The 19622-nt window shown below is 38.2% G+C and overlaps 1 protein-coding gene across 1 annotated transcript in view; it reads right to left on the bottom strand.

Annotated features, from left to right (window-relative positions):
- Positions 1-19622, bottom strand: part of FCHO2 (FCH and mu domain containing endocytic adaptor 2) — a 96448-nt gene that overhangs the window by 10102 nt on the left and 66724 nt on the right. The window contains exons 12-22 of the mRNA XM_075179943.1: positions 18555-18617; positions 17558-17725; positions 17148-17159; positions 15264-15288; positions 15123-15162; positions 13629-13702; positions 8425-8540; positions 6458-6587; positions 5595-5706; positions 3950-4105; positions 3237-3369 (exon numbers count right to left, since the gene is read on the bottom strand). Coding sequence (XP_075036044.1) covers positions 3237-3369; positions 3950-4105; positions 5595-5706; positions 6458-6587; positions 8425-8540; positions 13629-13702; positions 15123-15162; positions 15264-15288; positions 17148-17159; positions 17558-17725; positions 18555-18617 — 1029 coding nt within the window. The remainder of the gene's footprint in view (positions 1-3236; positions 3370-3949; positions 4106-5594; positions 5707-6457; positions 6588-8424; positions 8541-13628; positions 13703-15122; positions 15163-15263; positions 15289-17147; positions 17160-17557; positions 17726-18554; positions 18618-19622) is intronic.

The following is a 19622-nucleotide window of genomic DNA, read 5'->3' on the forward strand; positions in this document are numbered from 1 at the left end:
CTGGAACTGAGCAGCACAGTATTAATTAGACAATCTTCAACTTGTAATGTTCTTGAAATTGTATTTTGTATGTTTTGAACTCCAGATTGGAGTGATACTGTAATATGTTTAATTATGTGGCCAATCCTAGACTGGATTGTGGAGAAGGGCAGTGTGGTCTAATGAAATCACTTGCTCAGTTAAAGTTTATGTATGACACACAGGGAAAAGACATGACCAAACTGATTATCACCCAGAAAACTGTCCTATTCAACTATACAGTGCTGCAGCGTGTGCAGAGCTAGATAAAGGCGTGCCGATAGTTATGTTCAAAGCATACTGGTCAATCACAGTCATGTCAGCTTAACAATTCACTATGAATCAGTGACATCACGGAGGATAAGGCAAAAAGTAGACAACTAAAGTCTCCAAGGTGCAAGAAGTGTTCAGTACATGTTGGATTAAAAAACAAAACAATGGCAAGAACCAGGGGCGGATTGGGAACTTAAAGTGGCCCTGGAAAAAATTATTGAAGTGGCCTCATGTGGGCGGGGCCAACTTAAATGTAGGTGGGGCCAACACAAATGTAGGCGGGATTTAGAAATTGGAATTTGGTTGGGGAAACATTTAGGAAAAACCTAGATATGATGACTTAATACACAGTGGGTCATTTCTAAAGCAATGCAGGAAAAAAGCTGTAGCCTCTCACATATAGTTTTCCCAGATATAGCCCCCTCACATATAGTTTTCACAGATATAGCCCCCTCACATATAGTTTTCCCAGATATAGCCCCCTCACATATAGTTTTCCAAGATATAGCCCCCTCACATATATAGTTTTCCCAGATATAGCCCCCTCACATATAGTTATCACATATGTAGCCCCCTCACATATAGTTTTCACAGATATAGCCCCCTCACATATAGTTATCACATATGTAGCCCCCTAACATATAGTTTTCACATATGTCTGCTGTGGGGTGTATAGTTTTACTCTTCATCATGGAATACAAAGAATTATTGAAATAGGTTTCCCTTCAACTGGTAGAGGCTATTTTAGGTTTGCTCATTTACCATGAATATATGTTAAAGTTTACTGAACAGCATGTAATGAGACGGCTTCCTCTGCATGGAATACACGCTGATCAGCCAAAACATCAAAACCAATGGCCTAATATTGTGTAGGTCCCACTTGTGCCACCAAAATAGCTCTGTCTCGTCCAGACAAGGACCAGATGGACTAGCCGTCGCTCCCCACGTGCATTACTGAGCCTTGAGCACCCATGACCCTGTCGCCGTTTCACTGGTTGTCCTTTCTCTGACCACTTTTGGTAGGTATGTAGTACTGCATACCAGGAACACCCCACAAGACCTGTATTTTGGAAATGCTCTGACCCAGTCGTTTAGCCATCAAAATTTGGCCCTTGACAAATCCTTACGCTACCCATTTTTCCTGCTTACAACACAACTCCTAGAACTGATATCCCACCCCTTAACTGGTAGCAGTGTAACAAGAGTACCTGGTAAACCGATTATATAAAAATAAATTATGTCACATAATTTTAATTGGTAATCAGAGACTCCAATCACACAAAAATACAGCAACCCTCAGATGCAATGATTTACTTCTTGCTAGGTTTTGTGCATAATATATGTGGAAATCTAATATTACCATAACAAGTTTCATGAATATTACCAGTGTCATATAAACCTAACGCATCTTGCTGGGTACATGTCACCAAGTGGGACAACAAGCTCTGCAAAGAGACATCATCTGTTCTGCTACCACTGGAAAGCTGGAGAATAACAGACATGTTCAAGACTAAGGCTGGTATCATGCATAACATCAATATAGAAGTGTGACGCACTTTATAATCCAATCATTTTTAATCTGATCATTTTAATCAGATTGTAAAGAAAAGTAAATGAGTAACTGTATTACAAACATTACTGTTTTGGCCTGAGAGCAGTAAAATATTGGCAGTGCATAAGCTAGTGATGGACAACCTCATTCTTCAAGGGCTACATGTGCGGCCCTCTAACCTTCACAAGGGTTACGCGTTACCCTTATTCTCACAATAAGATCTGGAACCACAGGTTAAGATCTGCATCACATAAAGCAAATAATAAGAGCAGCATAAACTAGAGAAAAAGTTTCACGGGACATATATCAGGGAGTTGTAGGATCCTTACACTACTTGCATGAACACAATACAACATTTCGGCTTTGGATGAAAAGTTTCTAGCTAATCCAACCAAAGTATCAGATAATTTGGTCATTTATATTTGACCTTATTTAATGTACAGTGATTCTCACAGAAAGATTCTTCAAGTTTAATTTTTTTAGTCTTCGTTTTACTTGTTTTGTGTTGGTCAATGATAAACATCCCCAAATAAATCCATTCTGATTTCTTGATGTAAGGAAATAAAATGTGAAAAATACCAAAGAGGGAGAATACTTTTTATTTTATGATATTACGTCATAGTTTGGTCTTTTCTATGGCAATTGTGTGACTTCTGTCTTTAGGGCAGGTAGCCAGACAGGCACCAATAGGCTCATATATGACCTACATTGCCATTGTTTCTCAGTATTCACCAGAAAACTGTAATCGTTCCTGTGTGGACTCTCCTCCAGCAACAGGTCACAGACTGGTGGGGAGACCACATACTGGAGGAACCCTTAGCATCTGCAAGGCTTGCTTTATTTACAGCCATTCCAGCTTTTGATAATGAGGAATAATGACTGTAAATTATAATTTATCAGATCATCATTTGTAAGAAGTCACAAACCTCCAAAGTGCCAGTCAGTTGCAAATTATACAAAGGTTGTCGAAGGAGGTGCAGACGTGGGACAAAGGGTAGAGGTACTTCAATACGGCTGTTCAGTGTATCTAGTAAATCTGGGTAACTAATAATGGCTTTACCAAGAACCTATTATACTCACACGACAGTGCAAAAATAATTGTAAAAAATAAAAAGAAGCAACGTCCAATGCACTTTAATAGGGATCATCTGGTGTCCCTCGCACAAGTGATTTCACCTAGGAGTTTACCCTATTGCCAACAAGGAAACAACAAACGGGAATTCAACTTACCACTTTCTTTACCTTCAAAAGTTCTACATGGTCCGCAGTTTACATAAGTATTTATGCTAAAACAGCGTTCCCACGCACTGTCATTGTCACTAAGGTAATTCCATGTGTATACTATGTGACTGTTCTTACAATAAAGCTTGTGTAGCACAGTGAAGTACTCTACCTGGTATTTTAAGATGTCTACATTATAGTATGAGGCAGACGGGTTCTGCTCAGAAGACTTCTTGAGGTAGGCAGTGATTGCTTGCATATTCATCCAGAAGTCTTTACAGTTGTTGTCGCTCTGTGACGGATCACTGCGAATGGAACATATTATCTGATCATCTATAATTCCACAGTATAGTTAAGGGAGAAAATACATAGCTGTATAAATAGAAATTAACACTGCCATGGTCAATATTATTAATAAGATTCAGTATGATCTTAATGAACTTTGTGAGACTGTGCCTTTAAAGGAACAATAGCCTAACCCAAGGTTACCTGGGGTTTGGCATTCAGGGTATCGAGCGGGTACTCTGATATCTTTCATGTACCAGCCGCTGCCCCTCTCACTCCTGCTTGCTTGAGCTGGTATCATTGGAATCTCCTCACACTTGCCAACTTAAATCTTTTATTTTGACCAGCAACACTACCCCTGTGAAACTGGTGAAAGTCATGAGACCCGCGGGATATTCTAAACACCGGCCCCCAGGTAAGTAACCTGTGTTGGCTAGTTTGTAGTTGGGGCACTCCTTTTACAGGAGAGATATATGTAGCAGGTGTGACAACTGTGAATGTATTGGTTACAGATATGGTATATCAATTATATTATTGTTTGTGAACTAGGTTATAAATTACCACATTTTATATATAGAAGAATGCTCCTGTTGTAAATACCTATATAACAGTTGTGTATTTGGTAGAATCTGCTCAAGCTTGCTGGTGTTCTTTAACCTGAAGCAAAGTACTGCTGGAGAGGGGTTACTTGTGAACACTTTAATGATCCCACTTGGAAAGGACACGGTCATATCTCCAGTTATCTTTACAATACACCTGGAAGTCAAGAGAAAAAGTGTTTAGCAACTGAAAACAGACTATTGTCTGGAAGCAGAAAGACTTGTGGCTGACAAATATGGTCCCCTAACAATACATGGGAAGTTGCTATCCTTCTGCTTTTTATTTATTCTTAACAATCCTGTCCCCTATTCCATTACTAGGTGGCTAACAAATTCACAGGATGCTTGTTACACTGCATGTGTTTTGTTTTTCGTCTCTATTTTATGCATAGTAACAAAGGTAAGATAAAAGGCATTGTTATCCTTTCCTATGACATCTTGCAGTTGGGCATTTTTAAATCTGAAAGTACATGAATTACAAGGCTCAATAAATAGAAGGTCTTATATAGTATGTCTACTTGTGTTGCCATGAACAAATACTAGTTTTATTCATCTAAGTTGTGGAAGTAAATGCAGATACTACAACAATGCTAACACTGCATAATTTAAAACATCCTTTACACTCCATATAGGTTCAGGACTGAGACACATAGCTCAAGGTGAATATTTACCTGTATAAAACAAGACGGACTATTACACAGATATGTGAATTGTTGCACATGAAGATTGCATCCTTTTGTCTGCCCTTTTAACATTAAAATAAATGCTCCAATCATTCATGTGACACACAGATTAAGGCAGATCGGAAGCTATGATTCTGCACCATCTGCTCTGGTCAATGGCCATCACAGAAAGGAAGTCGACAGGGATCATACAGCTCATGGTTTTAGTCATTTAGAATAATTATCATCCTAGAATTCAGACTAGTGATGTATGTAGGACTAACCAAACTAACAGGAATGGGATCCTATAACAGTTTTACTTTATTAGACACCCAAAATAAAGCAAAGACCTGGCTTTAAGGGACAGAGCATGTACTGTGTCTCATGAGTGTTGTGTGTTTCACAATAAGAGGAGCCCTAGTAAAAGAGACTGCGGGGGGGAATGGAAATATATATAAAAAACGGGTAAACTCTGCAGAAAACATTCCTCATGCTCTTTCCAGGTAGTCCATTTTATAATAGTATATATTTAAATGACCATTAAACCATGAAAAAAAAATATTTTCAGAAATGAAAATACATTGTTCAGTATTAACCTTGCATCCCCTGCAGCTCTGATAGAAAGTGATATATCCCCCAGTCCATTACAGACAGCTGAAATACATCTTTAGGACAGTGTCTGGATGGAAACTCAGTGAGGTTAAAAAGCAGAGACTCGGTTACTGTGACATCACTGGCCCTAGTCCTGCATGTAATCAACCAACTCACACGCTGGTTTATTGCTGTACAGAAATCAATCTAGCAGGCTGTCAGTCTGTTTTTATCTAACACAGGAGTAAATGTGAGCATGGTGGAGACAAGTAACTAGGTATAATCACTCCAGTACCTGCATATATACTAGGCAGCTAAGTAACATACAGCCATTAGTATACATGTATGTACAAGAGCGGCTCTACTGGCTCCTTAAACATGAAGATTACTTACTTTGCTGGGTCAGCTCCTTTGAAGTAGGCATTAACAGACTCAGACAGTGCTACAGCAACAGGCAGTGTGTCCTGGCTTCCTAGAGTAACAGGGCTGGGGCCACGGGATATACCTAAAACACAGAGCCGTGCCCACATAAGAGAAACGGTGATTTTAGTGGCACAAAAAATCTCTTTGGCAAATAATGGAAATAATTTTGAAGGAAATGTGTAGGTGGCATTATCATAACTAATCTAAATGCCCTAACAATTTCATAAGTATTAAAATATGTTCACCAAACCTTTTAAAAGATACTTAAAACTACATATGTGTAATGCAACTTTCAGGTTGGGCCTTCCCAATAGGCTTGTGTTGGGTTAACGGAAAGTATTCTGTATATGCACTTACACCTGCTTATGCCATCATACACTCATGTAATGTTTCATACATTCATGTTTTGTTTAAAGGTTCCTTTTTCAAGCATCACGTAAAACAATGTCAATCTGAAATAGTCCACTTCTTCCATGATGATATGTTTCCCCAATTTTTGGTGAACACATGTATTTGAAATTGATACAGTTAAAGAGAAAAATAGGCAGAAATGTATCAAAATATGTTACTGTTCAATCAAATTAACATTTTCAAATAACATGAATACTAAAAAAATCAAACAAAGAAAACTGCAGAATGACGCATGTGACAAACAGCATCCTATTAGGTCCTATTTTTATCTTGTATTAATACAGTGTATTACTCAGCCTCACAAAGCAATGCTTTTTTTTTAGCTTTAGTGTTGTGCCTTTGGAATAAGCCATAGTGTCTATGCTTCACATGCGAGATGAGATAATCCTGATAAGTACATGACAAGTGCACAGGGCACTTACCGAAAGTGGGAGTATTTGCTGCGCTAATTGAAGCGGATGAGGATATTGAAGACAAGCTTTCTGCACGAGGCAAAGAGGCTGAGGGAGGCGGACTAGTGTTAGATGTTACAGGAGGGCTGAACGGACGGGGCTGGAAACAAAAAACACAGAATTCATCTATAAAAGTTCTGGGTAAAACACACACAAACAAAACCAGTGCATTTAATGAAAGAGAAAATAGCATATATTAAACTATATTAAAGAAATCTAAAATGACAATTATTAATGTACCTTATTTTAGACTGAAAGGTTTAGTAGTGAGTTAGAAAAATTCCATCAGTCTTTAAAGTGATAGCAGAAAGTTTTTTTTATTTTAAATCTCTATGTATACCAGATACAGAGCTGTACTAGCTGCAATGCTGTTAGTCCACTCTGTCCCTTCTATGTCATGGGTTACGCCATTGATTTGCGCTGGATGTATGTTTAGAGACTTTTGCATCTCAATTTCCTATACGTTTGTGATTGAGATCCTATTCACGTCTTTTACATATCAATTTTATATTATATTTCCATTACTTTTATTATTGAAGGTGATCATTGAAAATCTTTTTTTATATATCATTGTAATAATACAAATAATAAACATTAAAAATTTAGTCAAACAAATATTTTATTTTTCTCAATAAGAATTCCGCTGCATTTAATGATTGGTCAGATCACATACTTTGCAATACAATTTCTTGTATGGTCTATGATGCCCTCATTTGTTTGTTTTTAATAGGTTACGCCATGCTTGCTGCAACTGATAAGCTGAATTACATATAAAAATGTAAAACAGACACTAACAAACAAGTCTCTGCTTACTTGGGCCTGGGCAAAGAGGAATATATACGCTAGACATTGTTTTATGTTAACACCCTAGGGCAGTGTTGGCTAACCTGGGACAATCCAGGTGTTGTGAAACTACAAGTCCCAGCATGCTTTGCCAATATACAGCAGCTTATTGCTGGAAGGGTATGCTGGGACTTGTAGTGTCACAATACCTGAGTGTCACAGGTTAGCCAACACTGCACTAGGGGCTTGTATCTGTAATCTCTGCCTTCACCACAATGTCATCATATCCCCTCCCTTTCAATCATGTCACACATACCTTAACATTGCACCCAATATGGAAGTTCAGGATTTGAAAGCAAAACAATGGTACTGTACTTAACGGTGAGTCCTGCCATCAGCTATGATGGCATCATCACAGAAAAAAGACAACATCCTAGAACAACATTTTAATACCTTTGTTCCTTAATCTTTACAGTACACAAAAACAGAGAATACATATATGTTCAGTGGCGCACGCAGGGGGGGTTTCTGGGTCTCCAGAAACCCCTCCCCTCACTAAGTACCCCACGTAGCGGCACTATACTATACAGCAGTCGCGGCGTTGTCAAAGAAGCATCCGCGGCGGTGTTGTGTACAATACAGAACTGCCGCGGACGCTTCTTTGGCAGCGCCGCGGCTGCTGTATAGTACAGTGCTGCCTAAACGGAGCGCATGCGTAGCAGCTCTCTTGCTTTTTTTTTTTACAATCCTGTGTGCGCCCCTGATGTTAGAGTGTCTGTAACAACTGCAGAACCACAAATGGACCAAGCATGGGGCACGTTTATTTCATGAAGGATGATTATAAACCTGTTCTACAGTGAGAACACAGATTTTCAAAACAGATACTTCTCCTCTTGAAGTAAACATATCACATATATAATGTTATAGTTATTTCAAAGTAACTTCACCTATTAAATTAGTGGATCATAAAAACTACTGTACATATTCTCTACTATACCATTATAAACACATAAATCATGATACTCAATTATACCATTTTAAAATGGTTTTATATAGCAATGGTGATAAGGAAAATGTAATGGTACATAATCAAGGTGAAAGATTGCAAAACTGGACCATTTATTACCACTGGATACCAAAGAAAAATCACTTACTATTTCATTTATTCCACTGAGTTTGCTAGCAGAAAGCTTTGGTCTTGATAGAGGCCTTGGTGGAGGTACGATTGTACCAACAGAATGTGGTGTAGTAGGTCGTGCAGGAGGGGACACTGTTAAAGAAATGCAATTTAATAGTTTTCTCTTAATTTATCTAATCTATAAAAAGGTAACAAGGACATAAGTCAACCCTACGGAAAGGTGTTATCGAGGATCTCTAACCCATACAGTTCCCTTGCACACATGGCAGCATTGGCTCAGCTGCTAGTTACTGGAATGTAAGAGCAACGCTCTCTTTGGAAAGTGGAGACTGGGGGCTTTGCAGGCAGAGCCCTGTGCCCATCAGCTACCTGTAGTCAGTTTGGGGTCTCTATTCTGCTGGGATATTTTGTGCAACTTACTGGCACTGTAATAAAGTCTAATGGTGAAAAGAACAAAGTTTATATAAAATGCAACCTTAACAGCAAGGGATTCTTATTTATAACTACTGATATGAATCTCAGTAACTCAGTCATTTTCAAATAGTAATTTCCAAGTAGCTAAAGCATGGAACACAAACTTCAACCATTAGAGGTCACACACACGGACATTGTCAGATAAAAGCATAGATAAAACGTTGTACTTTGTTCTTGCTTTAACAGAGTGTTAGAAGCGCTTTCATTGATGCCCGGATTTACTCAATAACTGTTCCCATAGTACGCCATTGTATTTTAATTGGCATCAGCTACTCTAAGCTTGATGCAAAACAAAGTGAATGTTTGTGATAAAATGTGTGTGCTGTGTTTTTGTTTGTGTGTGTGTGTGTGTGTGTGTGTGTGTGTGTGTGTGTGTGTGTATGTGTGTGTAAGGGTCCCATTACTTACAGGAAGTGTCAAAGCACATTTAATAGTTTACAATACTGCCTGTGTAAAGGAGGACATATGAAAACAAAAAATACATGTTTACAGAGAAGCTTGACAGGTCAGTATAAAGGTTTCTAAATGCAGCCACAGCTAGAGATATAGAGATATATTTTATATGTATAACAGATGTTTTAAAAATGTAAAATGCCATGAACACTACAGGAAACAATTCTTAAGGCTGGACAAACAGTTCAGTATTTAACTTATTGCCAAATGTCTATGACTTTCCTCTCCGTAAATCAGTGACGGGCAACAGGTGGCCCTAGGACTCCACGCATCCCTCTGAGCCTTCACCTGCGGCCCCCAGCTCATTCCCCGTTTATGGTCACATTTGTTATCTCTTGTAACACTTGTCTAAAATGTCTGCTGATATATGAATACTAATATGTGTCTCTTTCTTTGATATAATGTATTGCTTTAACTTACTACTGAGGTTAAGACTAATATGTGGCTCTTTGGAAGGTTAAAGGGCCACTATGCTGTCCCAAAAATGTTTCAAGCTGCCTATCACTGCCATAAATGAACAGGTTTAAATTGCAGAGATGAACTAGAACTATAATGTATGCAACCGTTTAATACAAGTGCCAAAGCAAGATCAAGGTTTAATACATTTCATTTGCTTTCATACCATGCACATAAATACATGCAGTTTCAGTGCAGAACATCCATTTGCAGAACAGGTAATACAAGACAGATTTGTATACACACACATAAATTCCTATGTAAATTCACTAAACACACAAAATATGCATAGATCATATGCAAAACACACACCGAGAAAACAAAAATACATATACAAATTATCTCTGCATCAAGCTATTTGGTGACCACGTACATTATGAAAACTCAAAATCAACTGCATAATTAAAAAAATAAAAATAAAAGGATGCAGCAAAAATACAAAAGGATTCCCTGTAGACGCAGGAACTAAAACCAGGGTGCACGCCGCGGCACTACAACTCACAACAAAGAAACACAACGCATGCTTGTCATACCATTACTTATACGAACTGTAGATAATCTACAGTTGACAGATGCAGACTTTGAAGATTTTTCAGAAGCATTTGAGTTTTCTTCAACGAATACATCATCAAGACAATAGTTGGCATTTGACAAGCCTATACTTTCTTCAAAAGCATAGCTCCTCAAAGTTCTTTCTGATAAGAAATACCGCATGTTGTCAACTTTCTCAAACGCGCTATGAAATCTTTGAAGCTTCTTTCGACTTGTGCTATTGCATTTGCTGTTTTCATACAAAGATGCCCGCGGCCTTTGAGGCTGTGGAAAAAGAGGCTGTGTGTTTTCTACCTGAGTTTTCATTGTGCCAAAATTATGAATAAGGTTGGCACCAAAATCAGTTTGTGTTGCATCTCCAGGATCAGAAAGTGGGAAGTCAAATGAGAATTCAGACATGCTACTCGAGGACAAAGCTGTGGGAGAAAGAAAGGAACACCCAAAATGCTCCTTTAGTGCAGCTAAAGAAAATAGGGGAAAAACACAAACAATGAAAGTAGACTGTGTATTTTCATTTGTATGTAAAAAATAAGTGTTGGCTTTTCCAGTGTATGGCATAATGGTACAGTGTGGACCTAAACAGGTTAGTAAAGTGTTTACAGAGTTATATATTGGATAGTACAGAATAATGCTCATAAAGCAGAAGGAACAATACACAACACTTTGAAGTCCGGCTGGAGAGAGAGAGATTGTCCATAACAAAGCCGGCTACACCCCTCCAGCCTATAAAGCGGTGGTTCGTGATGGAGCAGGGAGCGGAGATTTGGAGCTGCAGCACTCCTCTGTTGTGGGAGCTATGATTTATTCCACTGGACACCATAAGAGGACATCTGAAGTGCTGCTCCCACTACCCCACCCTCTGGCCTACAGACAATAAATGGGGAGGGTGGATAACAATGTACGTCCAAAAATAAGGCAGGTTTTTTATGGAGAAACAGTCTTCTCCAGCAGGGCTCCTAAGTGAAGCTCTGTATAGCTCAGGAACTAGTTGGGGGGAGGGGTTATTTTTTATCAACGAGGGTATGAGAAAAACATTTATTTACATGTAATAGTCATTTAAACTGCTCTGGATACTTCCATGTTTTAATCTTGGGGGGAGCTACATGTAGTGGCCAAAAAATGGAAACACCAAAATAAGGTTGTTTGAAAACAAATTGGGTCACCATTGGCAGCCATTGAGGCCTGTATGCCCCATGGCATGGACTCTACCAGTGTCAGGAATTGTACTGAAGGGATGCAGCACCATTCCTCAAAGACCTTCAACTGATGCCTGCTTGGTGCTGGGGAAAATGCCATCTCTGCAGAATGTCCCATAAATGCTGGATTTGGTTCAGATCTGGTGACTGAGGACGCCATGACACACAGAAAACATCAGGATAACATCAACCACTGAGAGACCACACATGCTCTGTGGATGTGAGCATTGTCATCCTAAAAGACACCTCTTACACCAGGAAAGAAATGCTGCAACATAGGGTGAGTATGATCTCTCCATAACATTAAATAATGATTTGCTTTCAAAGGGAATGAATGTAACCTGCCAGGAAAATACATTCCACGAAGTTACAGGACTCTTGACGGTGGAATTCTTTACAACTGCACCTCAAGTGCACTTGTCAGTCTGTCGAGAACTTGGTGATGGGTGATTCATCTGAACATATCACCCTCCTTCACTGCTCAGTAGTTCATTCTTTGCACCACTGAACGTGTAAACGTGCCAAGTGATCCGCCGTTTATGCACTGCAACTCACCTTTAATAACCTCCTCTGTGGAGGTAACAGAAACTGGCTGCTCGAGCCACAGGCTGGAACTTGCAATCACTTGATCTGCAGTTGCTTGCCTGTGTGTTCTTGTTATTTCAAAATAGTGCTCGGATATCAAAATCATGGATATGTGCTTCCTCACACTGCTCCTTTTATTGCTGTTGTTTTTCCCTTGGAGATTGATGTGAACATAACCTTAGACACTGCTGTATATGAAACATTATGAGCTGTTTTGGTCATTATAGGCTACCAGGACAGTTCAAAATTATTTCCCTGACCATGTTAGAATGTCATTTGCTCAATTAAAACATGAGCCACGTAGACCTTGCTTTCTGTATGCTAGGTGTCCCTCATTTACCCAGGTGTTTCCATTGTTACTCCACTACATGTACAGTATTTAAGAAACAGGCTAAATATGGGATTTTATTTTTGCTTTCTTTATCTATATTTTAGGTAATCGGGATGTATGTGGGAACACAAAACATTTATTACCAATTACACAACAACTTAAAAAGGCATTGAATTTGTATATTAGCTACTCAAAGAGCGCCAAAGAAACAATATATGGATGTTGCTGACCAACCAAAATGATTAAATGTGGACTGTAGCGGCTGTAAACTCAGATGATCACAATCTGCACATGTGTATGCCAAGTGGGCCATACATCTTGTAGATGTGCCGTCTGGTTGTAACAAGTGTTTTTGTACAACCTGACCCACTACCTACCTGGTAGCATGGCAACCAGACTACATGTATGTGACCAGCTTTACAAACATGGTTCGTTCTTTATGGCAGGAAAGTAGTATATGAGATAAATAAATCAATTACTTGCCGCTTTAATTTGGGACAAATGATTACGGTTGACTTCATGATACTTTAGGTTGGCCTCATGCTGTGTGTAACTAGAAGAGGTTACTATAAAGTGCATTGGAGGACACCTGTTTTTGTTTTTAGCTATTCAGTCCCTATCTGTTTGATTAGCAGAATGGCAGGAACCCTTTCCCCAAAACCCCTATTATTAATTAAATACATTCCCAGTTAACATTATATTATTTAGACTTGATTCCTGAACAATTGTCAAAAGTTGTTGAGACCGCATGTAGGACAAGAGCCCCGACTACACGGCTCTCTGGCACCTGTTGGGTAGAGGAGATGTCCCCATCCTAGAAGGACAATTCAATCCCCCTGTCAATTCTTCATGCACTATGCATGGAGAATATAGTGTTCATTAGGTTGCCTTTAGGCAACTGTATGGGTCAAAGAGAAAGGCAACAGCCATTGTGTTCATCTGGGGTTTACGTCAAACAAAATACACCATCCTCTCAAAAATGATGCTTCCGCTTGCAGTATAATACATTATGTGTGGTCTGATCTAAGTTCACTTGACCACACACTGGTGTAAAAGGCCATGTGAACAAGCCCTTACATCTAAACAAGATTATACATCTGGAGGTAAAACTTTTTGAAAATGTGAAAAAAACTATGACTGGTGTGGAAAAAAAATCGCTATACTGAATATTACCTGTAGAACTGGAGGAGGACTCAACCGAGTTGCCAAACAATGGGTCCCAGGCTAGAAGATCGTTGTTAACTCTGCTGAAAAGGTGAAGGTGGAGAAATAGATGAACTGATTTATGTAGTTAGCCACAATTTGTGCAGATGAACAGATTCTGCTAGTCAATCCTTTTTAAAACGATCTTAAAATAAAAAACACACAAACGTATAAATTTACATATCAGAAAAATAAAGGGAATTAAATGACACATTATTTTTTTCTGGAGAAGAAAAAGAAAAGATATCCGCACTAGGTATATTTCATAACAAAGTCTAATAATAGGCTCTAATTATTATGGCCTATCAATCAGGATGATTGAATTATGGTACAAAACATCCTGAGCGGTGCACCCTATACACCAAAGTTATAATGAAGTGTCAAAGAGAGGAAAAGTAGGTGACTGAGGGGCACTCAGAGACGATGTATGAATATGTATATGAAATAAAATAAAATTAATTTTTTAATGATATGCCTTAAAAATTGTGTATTAACATTCCATCCTAAACCCCAAAGCTAGCGAAATATTTAAAAACAAAAAACAAAACAATAATAGGGAATTCTTCTTTAATAGTGTAATTTCTATATGAACTCATCTATATCAATTCACTGAGCTAAGTTTGCAGTGGATCTGCAATTTTAACAATTATTGTTTTGTTTTTTGTTTTTAAATATTTCGCTAGCTTTGGGGTTTAGGATGGAATGTTAATACACAATTTTTAAGGCATATCATTAAAAAATTAATTTTATTTCATTTCCTATACATATTCATACATCGTCTCTGAGTGCCCCTCAGTCACCTACTTTTCCTCTCTTTGACACTACATTATTTTTTTCCCCATTTATATTTATAAATCTTAAGAAGAGAATGTACAAAACAGTAATGTCATAGGATGTTACCTAGTTTAAGTGAGCGTGGTAGTGAGTCTATTTACAGAGTTCACCATTCAGAACGGTGACATCATACTTTAAAAGGTAGATGTCCCATCTACGTCTAAGGACATGTCCAGTAAACACAATGAGAGAGAACGCTTTACGTCAGGCCTGTCCAACCTGCGGCCCTCCAGATGTTGTGAAACTACAAGTCCCAGCATGCCCTTCCAGTTATCAACAGGTTGTCTACTGGCAAAGCATGCTGGGGCTTGTAGTTTTACAACACCTGGAGGGCCGCAGGTTGGACAGGCCTGCTTTACGTGGATGAGCCCTAGCAACTGGAAATATAAGACACCAAAATACACAGCGTTTCCTTCTCTCACTTTCATTCATATCCTCTTATACAGGAACTACATTTGCACAATACTTATAGAGCTGAACAGGCATTATATAGCCATACTGGTGATATCTACGGAGGGTTAGAATCTACAGCTTCTTACATACACACTTTTCAATTTAGTCTGAGATTCGATAGCTTTTCTATTTGGAAATCACTCTGGCAGCATGTTTGGCAAGGAGAAAATAACTTACTCCGCAGATCCTGCCATTTTTAGTTTTGTCATCTCTTCACCTAAATAGCAAAAAAACAAAATAAGTAGTTTATACCAAAAAAATATAAGAAACCCATGGGAAAACGCACACAATTGTTAGGGCTGATCAAAACTAACTTACTTGATGTATTCCTAGTCATTTGTGCCTACAGACAAAACAAACGTTATTTTACTAAAAATCATTTAGAAAACAATAACATTGATTAATAACAAACCTATGGTTACAAATATTGCATTGGAAACTGTTGAGGCACAAGTCAATGGGACACAGGTGAAAGGAACCACAAAACATTATTACACAGCAAACGATGTACTCGATTAGAAAATCTTCAAATTATCATCCAATTTAAACCCCTATGTCTGTGGCCATATTGGGTGCTGATCATGTAGAGGCTAAAGGCTGGATTAAAAGAACACTAATCCTAAAATAGAAATAGCCATATTTATTATTCTTTACTTAAATAGCACCAATCATATTATACAGCACTGTACAGAGAATATGCAACCATTCACATCAGTTCCTGCCACATTGGAACTTACAATATAAATTCGCACACCCCACTCACACTAGGGTGCATTTTGTTACAAGCCAAACAACATACCAGAACACTTATGGACCATGGAAGAAAACCCACACAAACACAGAGATATACAAACGCCACACATAAAAGACATACGAATACCATTCTTTTATCACATATATGAAAAAGTTCCAATATTAGGACAGCACATGAGAGGTTTGACACTAAATATTACTAGAAGCTCTATTTTATAAGACGATGTATAATTTCGTTTTAGCAGTCCTGTAATTGGTTGCTGTTGCTTTTCTATTAAAACTGGTAAGTAGAGCTAAAGATTAATCTTACATGTTAAGTGGATAAGGCTGCATTCTGAGGTAGTGGTTGGGAAGGGAGGGGTCTCTCCATTTATAACCAGTATTTAAAAACAATAAATATAAGTGCAATAGTAGATTAAAGGCTTATTGTTTTACGATTTAGGTTATATTGAATGACTACCCATCACTTACAAACCACAGAGACAGCCAATTTGCAGGCTACACCTAGTCAGCTTATTAACTGGAATCATCACGGAGATATAAGACATAGAGCAGTATATATAAGACATATTATCAGTCATGTCATCACTGCTTGATAACCTAAATTCTCTGGATCAGTTCAGCCCAGAAAGTGGATTAAACTTTGTGTAGACGAGAGGGTTAAAAAAAAATAACCCACATACAAAAAATCCCACAACGTTTTACATTGCTTAAATTATGAAGAGCACATGCGCCAGAGGAGCTCAAACCCTGAAGCGCTACCTACAGGTCATGTTTTCAGGATTTCAATCTATAGAAACAGGTGAGGTAATTACTGACCCCAAATAATACATTAACTCACCTGTGTATGATTAAAGAAATCCTGAAAACATGACCTGTTGGTAGCTCCTGAGGACCGAGTGTGATCACCTCTCTGCCATATGTTATACTCCGTTTATAGATTGTCTATGACATATACATGTAATTGAACTAGTGATAAAGGAACACAGGCAGGAGGTTAATGTACACATAGGTGGATCTGGTCATGCACAGAACTGCCAGTCAGTCTCTATTGTGCAGCATCAAATAATACATCTGTAGTATTGGAGGAGGAATCAGTCAAATGAGATTTTATGTAATCAATACAGTCAATGTTTATACAATTAATAAATCCTATTTCTTAATGAGAAGCATGTGTGGGTGTATACAGTGATAAATAGCATTATTAATCAGGATGTTTACAAGGACTGGCTTCTATTTGTTTTATTTTTTAGTGTTTCACACTTTACTAAAGACTTCCCTACTTATTTTATGCAGTGTAATTTGGGGCATGTGGGTTGGATTATCTTGTGGCCCGACTCATTATTTACTTCTTAACAGTATATACATGTATGTCTACAGAAACACAGTGTTTATGTATTAATAAGTCACAGAATATCTACTGTACTGTAAACTATTTACTATACTCACCGGACTTTGTCTCTATTTGCAGGAGAAGAGGAGGGGAAAAATAAAAATTAAATTAGATATTTGCAGAACTTAAACACGTTCACAAAATAAGTATGTCAGTGGAGGATGGAGTAACCTACAGGTTAGGGGTCAGAGGGGAAAGGGGAAGTGTGTCCCTCCCTAGAAACCTTAGGGGACTCTTCAAAGTTAATTTTTATACCCCTGGTTCCTGTCCCCTAAAAGAATTGTTCGGCTGTAATAGCAGCTCCAAGTCCAGCATATACTTGATCATCTATAAAACTCTGGTATGATCACTTGTATTCAACTTGTGTATCTCAGAAAACATAATGATCTAACAAGATCTTCTATAGCATCGCATGGCGTGCTGTACTACACATACTAAGCAATGTTCAGCATATACAATTACTCACAGACGGTGCTGGAGAGAGCGAGATATTCCCGATGGACACTTTAAGTTCATCCAGAGAAGCTGTAGTGTGATAAGATCCGTTATTTGGTTGCACAGGTTTGATCTCCACGTGAAATTTCTTGGGTCCATCATCCTCAGAATCACTTGATGTGTTATAATTATTTTCTTCGATATGTGTCCAGCAGTTAAAGAATAGCACAAATTCAATATATTTAAGGGTTTAGTAACTGTACCATAAAAGAAAATATTTAAATAGTAATACTTATTCTAATATATATGTACTTAAAAGGGTTTTGCACCTTCCATCTACATTCCTTGTAGCCTCCTTCCCCAAGTCCATCATTGCGGTTCCCTGCCTTGCTCAATGCAGCAAGATCCCAGGTACTTACAATGATGCGGCCTCTATAATCGTGTCTGAGCACTAGAGGAGCTCACGTATGGCTAACAATGATAGCTGGCTGAATGGCCAAGCAGCTCTTCTAATCAGGAGCACCTTTTCTTTGTACTCTTATCAGATCCTATTCCCTCCAGCACTCAGACTATTAAGGAGACTGGTCATACTAGGTCCACAGTAATCAGAAGTACATGGAAAAGTGAGTGTAACCTTTATTTTCTTAACAATGTTCAAAAGAGACAAGTCTCATTTACATATGCTCCTAACACTGATTACATAGGCTAAGGAACCTGTACCATTACATGTTACACATCAGATAAATGAAACCTTTGCCTGTGTTTAAAATGTGTACAATCAAACATAATATATTTTATGGTATCCCAAGAAATATGCATTGTATGTTTCTATTTGAAAATATCTACATGCACCAATGATCATTCATATGCAGAATAGGACAAGATCCACAAGCAGTGACCTTGTAGTGACCTTACAGCAGCAGTGTCTGGTTGGGGACCAGGGTAATGTAAAACTTCCACATATGATGGTGAGCTTTACTAAATAATTTTGCAGACATCTATAGTATACATAATCCATGCTAGTAAAGGATATAATTCCGGTTATCTTCTGGCTTTATACTATACCCCTCCTCATCCACTGCAGGGAGATTCTGTAAGATAAACAGAAACCCAATGGTGATTTTTTTATTCAAAAAGTATTTTGAAGTTGACTTGTCACCTACATAACTACACATTAAAGGCTAACTACACTTTTTTCTATTAGGTGATAAACGTGCGCTTTGCAAATACCTGCCGTTAACACGTGCGCGATTAAAGGGTCGCCCATCAGCAGGACATAACTCTCAACTATCCTAGACTCAGAAGTATGATACAGCACTTACCTTTCCTGAGGCTCCTCCTATCTTGGGGTGGGCCAGCTGTAAGGAGTCCTCTCTACATTTAACCACCAATACAAAATTAAACTCCACAAAATTGGAGTTAGCCTTTCAACAGTTACAAATGTAAATGTAACAACTGGTTTCTTCTGAATACCTCTTCAAACCGGTCTACATAAGATTAGCCATCTCCTGGTCAGCTATAAGTATTCATCCTCAGTAATGAGTATGGCCAATACTTGTATTATCAAGAGCACGCTCACTTTGTGACACTGTAGGAGGTCTGCCTGTTTTCAACACAAGTCGATATGCTGCGTACAACAATGTGAGCTTAGGGTCACAACAACCATGTGAGCTTAGGGTCACAGCATTTTCAGCCCACAGGACAACCCATACCGACAACTAATTTACATGATGCCTAAAGCATTTTAGCCGTACAAGACAGACGGGTAGTGGCAGTTATATAGACCATCTTCTCAAGAAGTCTAAGTAAAGTATAACTGCAATGTAAAATGAACCCACATAACAATGTACTTCTAAACTACTTAAATAGCAATTTCCAGCATTGCAAATGAATCTAAAGTAAAACTATAGAAAAATGAAAAAAAGAAATTCAATTATAAACCGCCCTCCAGAAAGACAGAAAGGAGATTTATTAAACATGTCTAGACAGCAAAATAGGATACTTGGAAAATATTTACAAACATATATGGGAAACACTGGATAAGAAAATGTTTCAGGAATCCTGGGATGCACTAAATGGACTATAGGCCGTCACTG

Source organism: Mixophyes fleayi, chromosome 1, assembly GCF_038048845.1.
Source record: "Mixophyes fleayi isolate aMixFle1 chromosome 1, aMixFle1.hap1, whole genome shotgun sequence".
Classification (NCBI taxonomy): Eukaryota; Metazoa; Chordata; class Amphibia; order Anura; family Limnodynastidae; genus Mixophyes; species Mixophyes fleayi.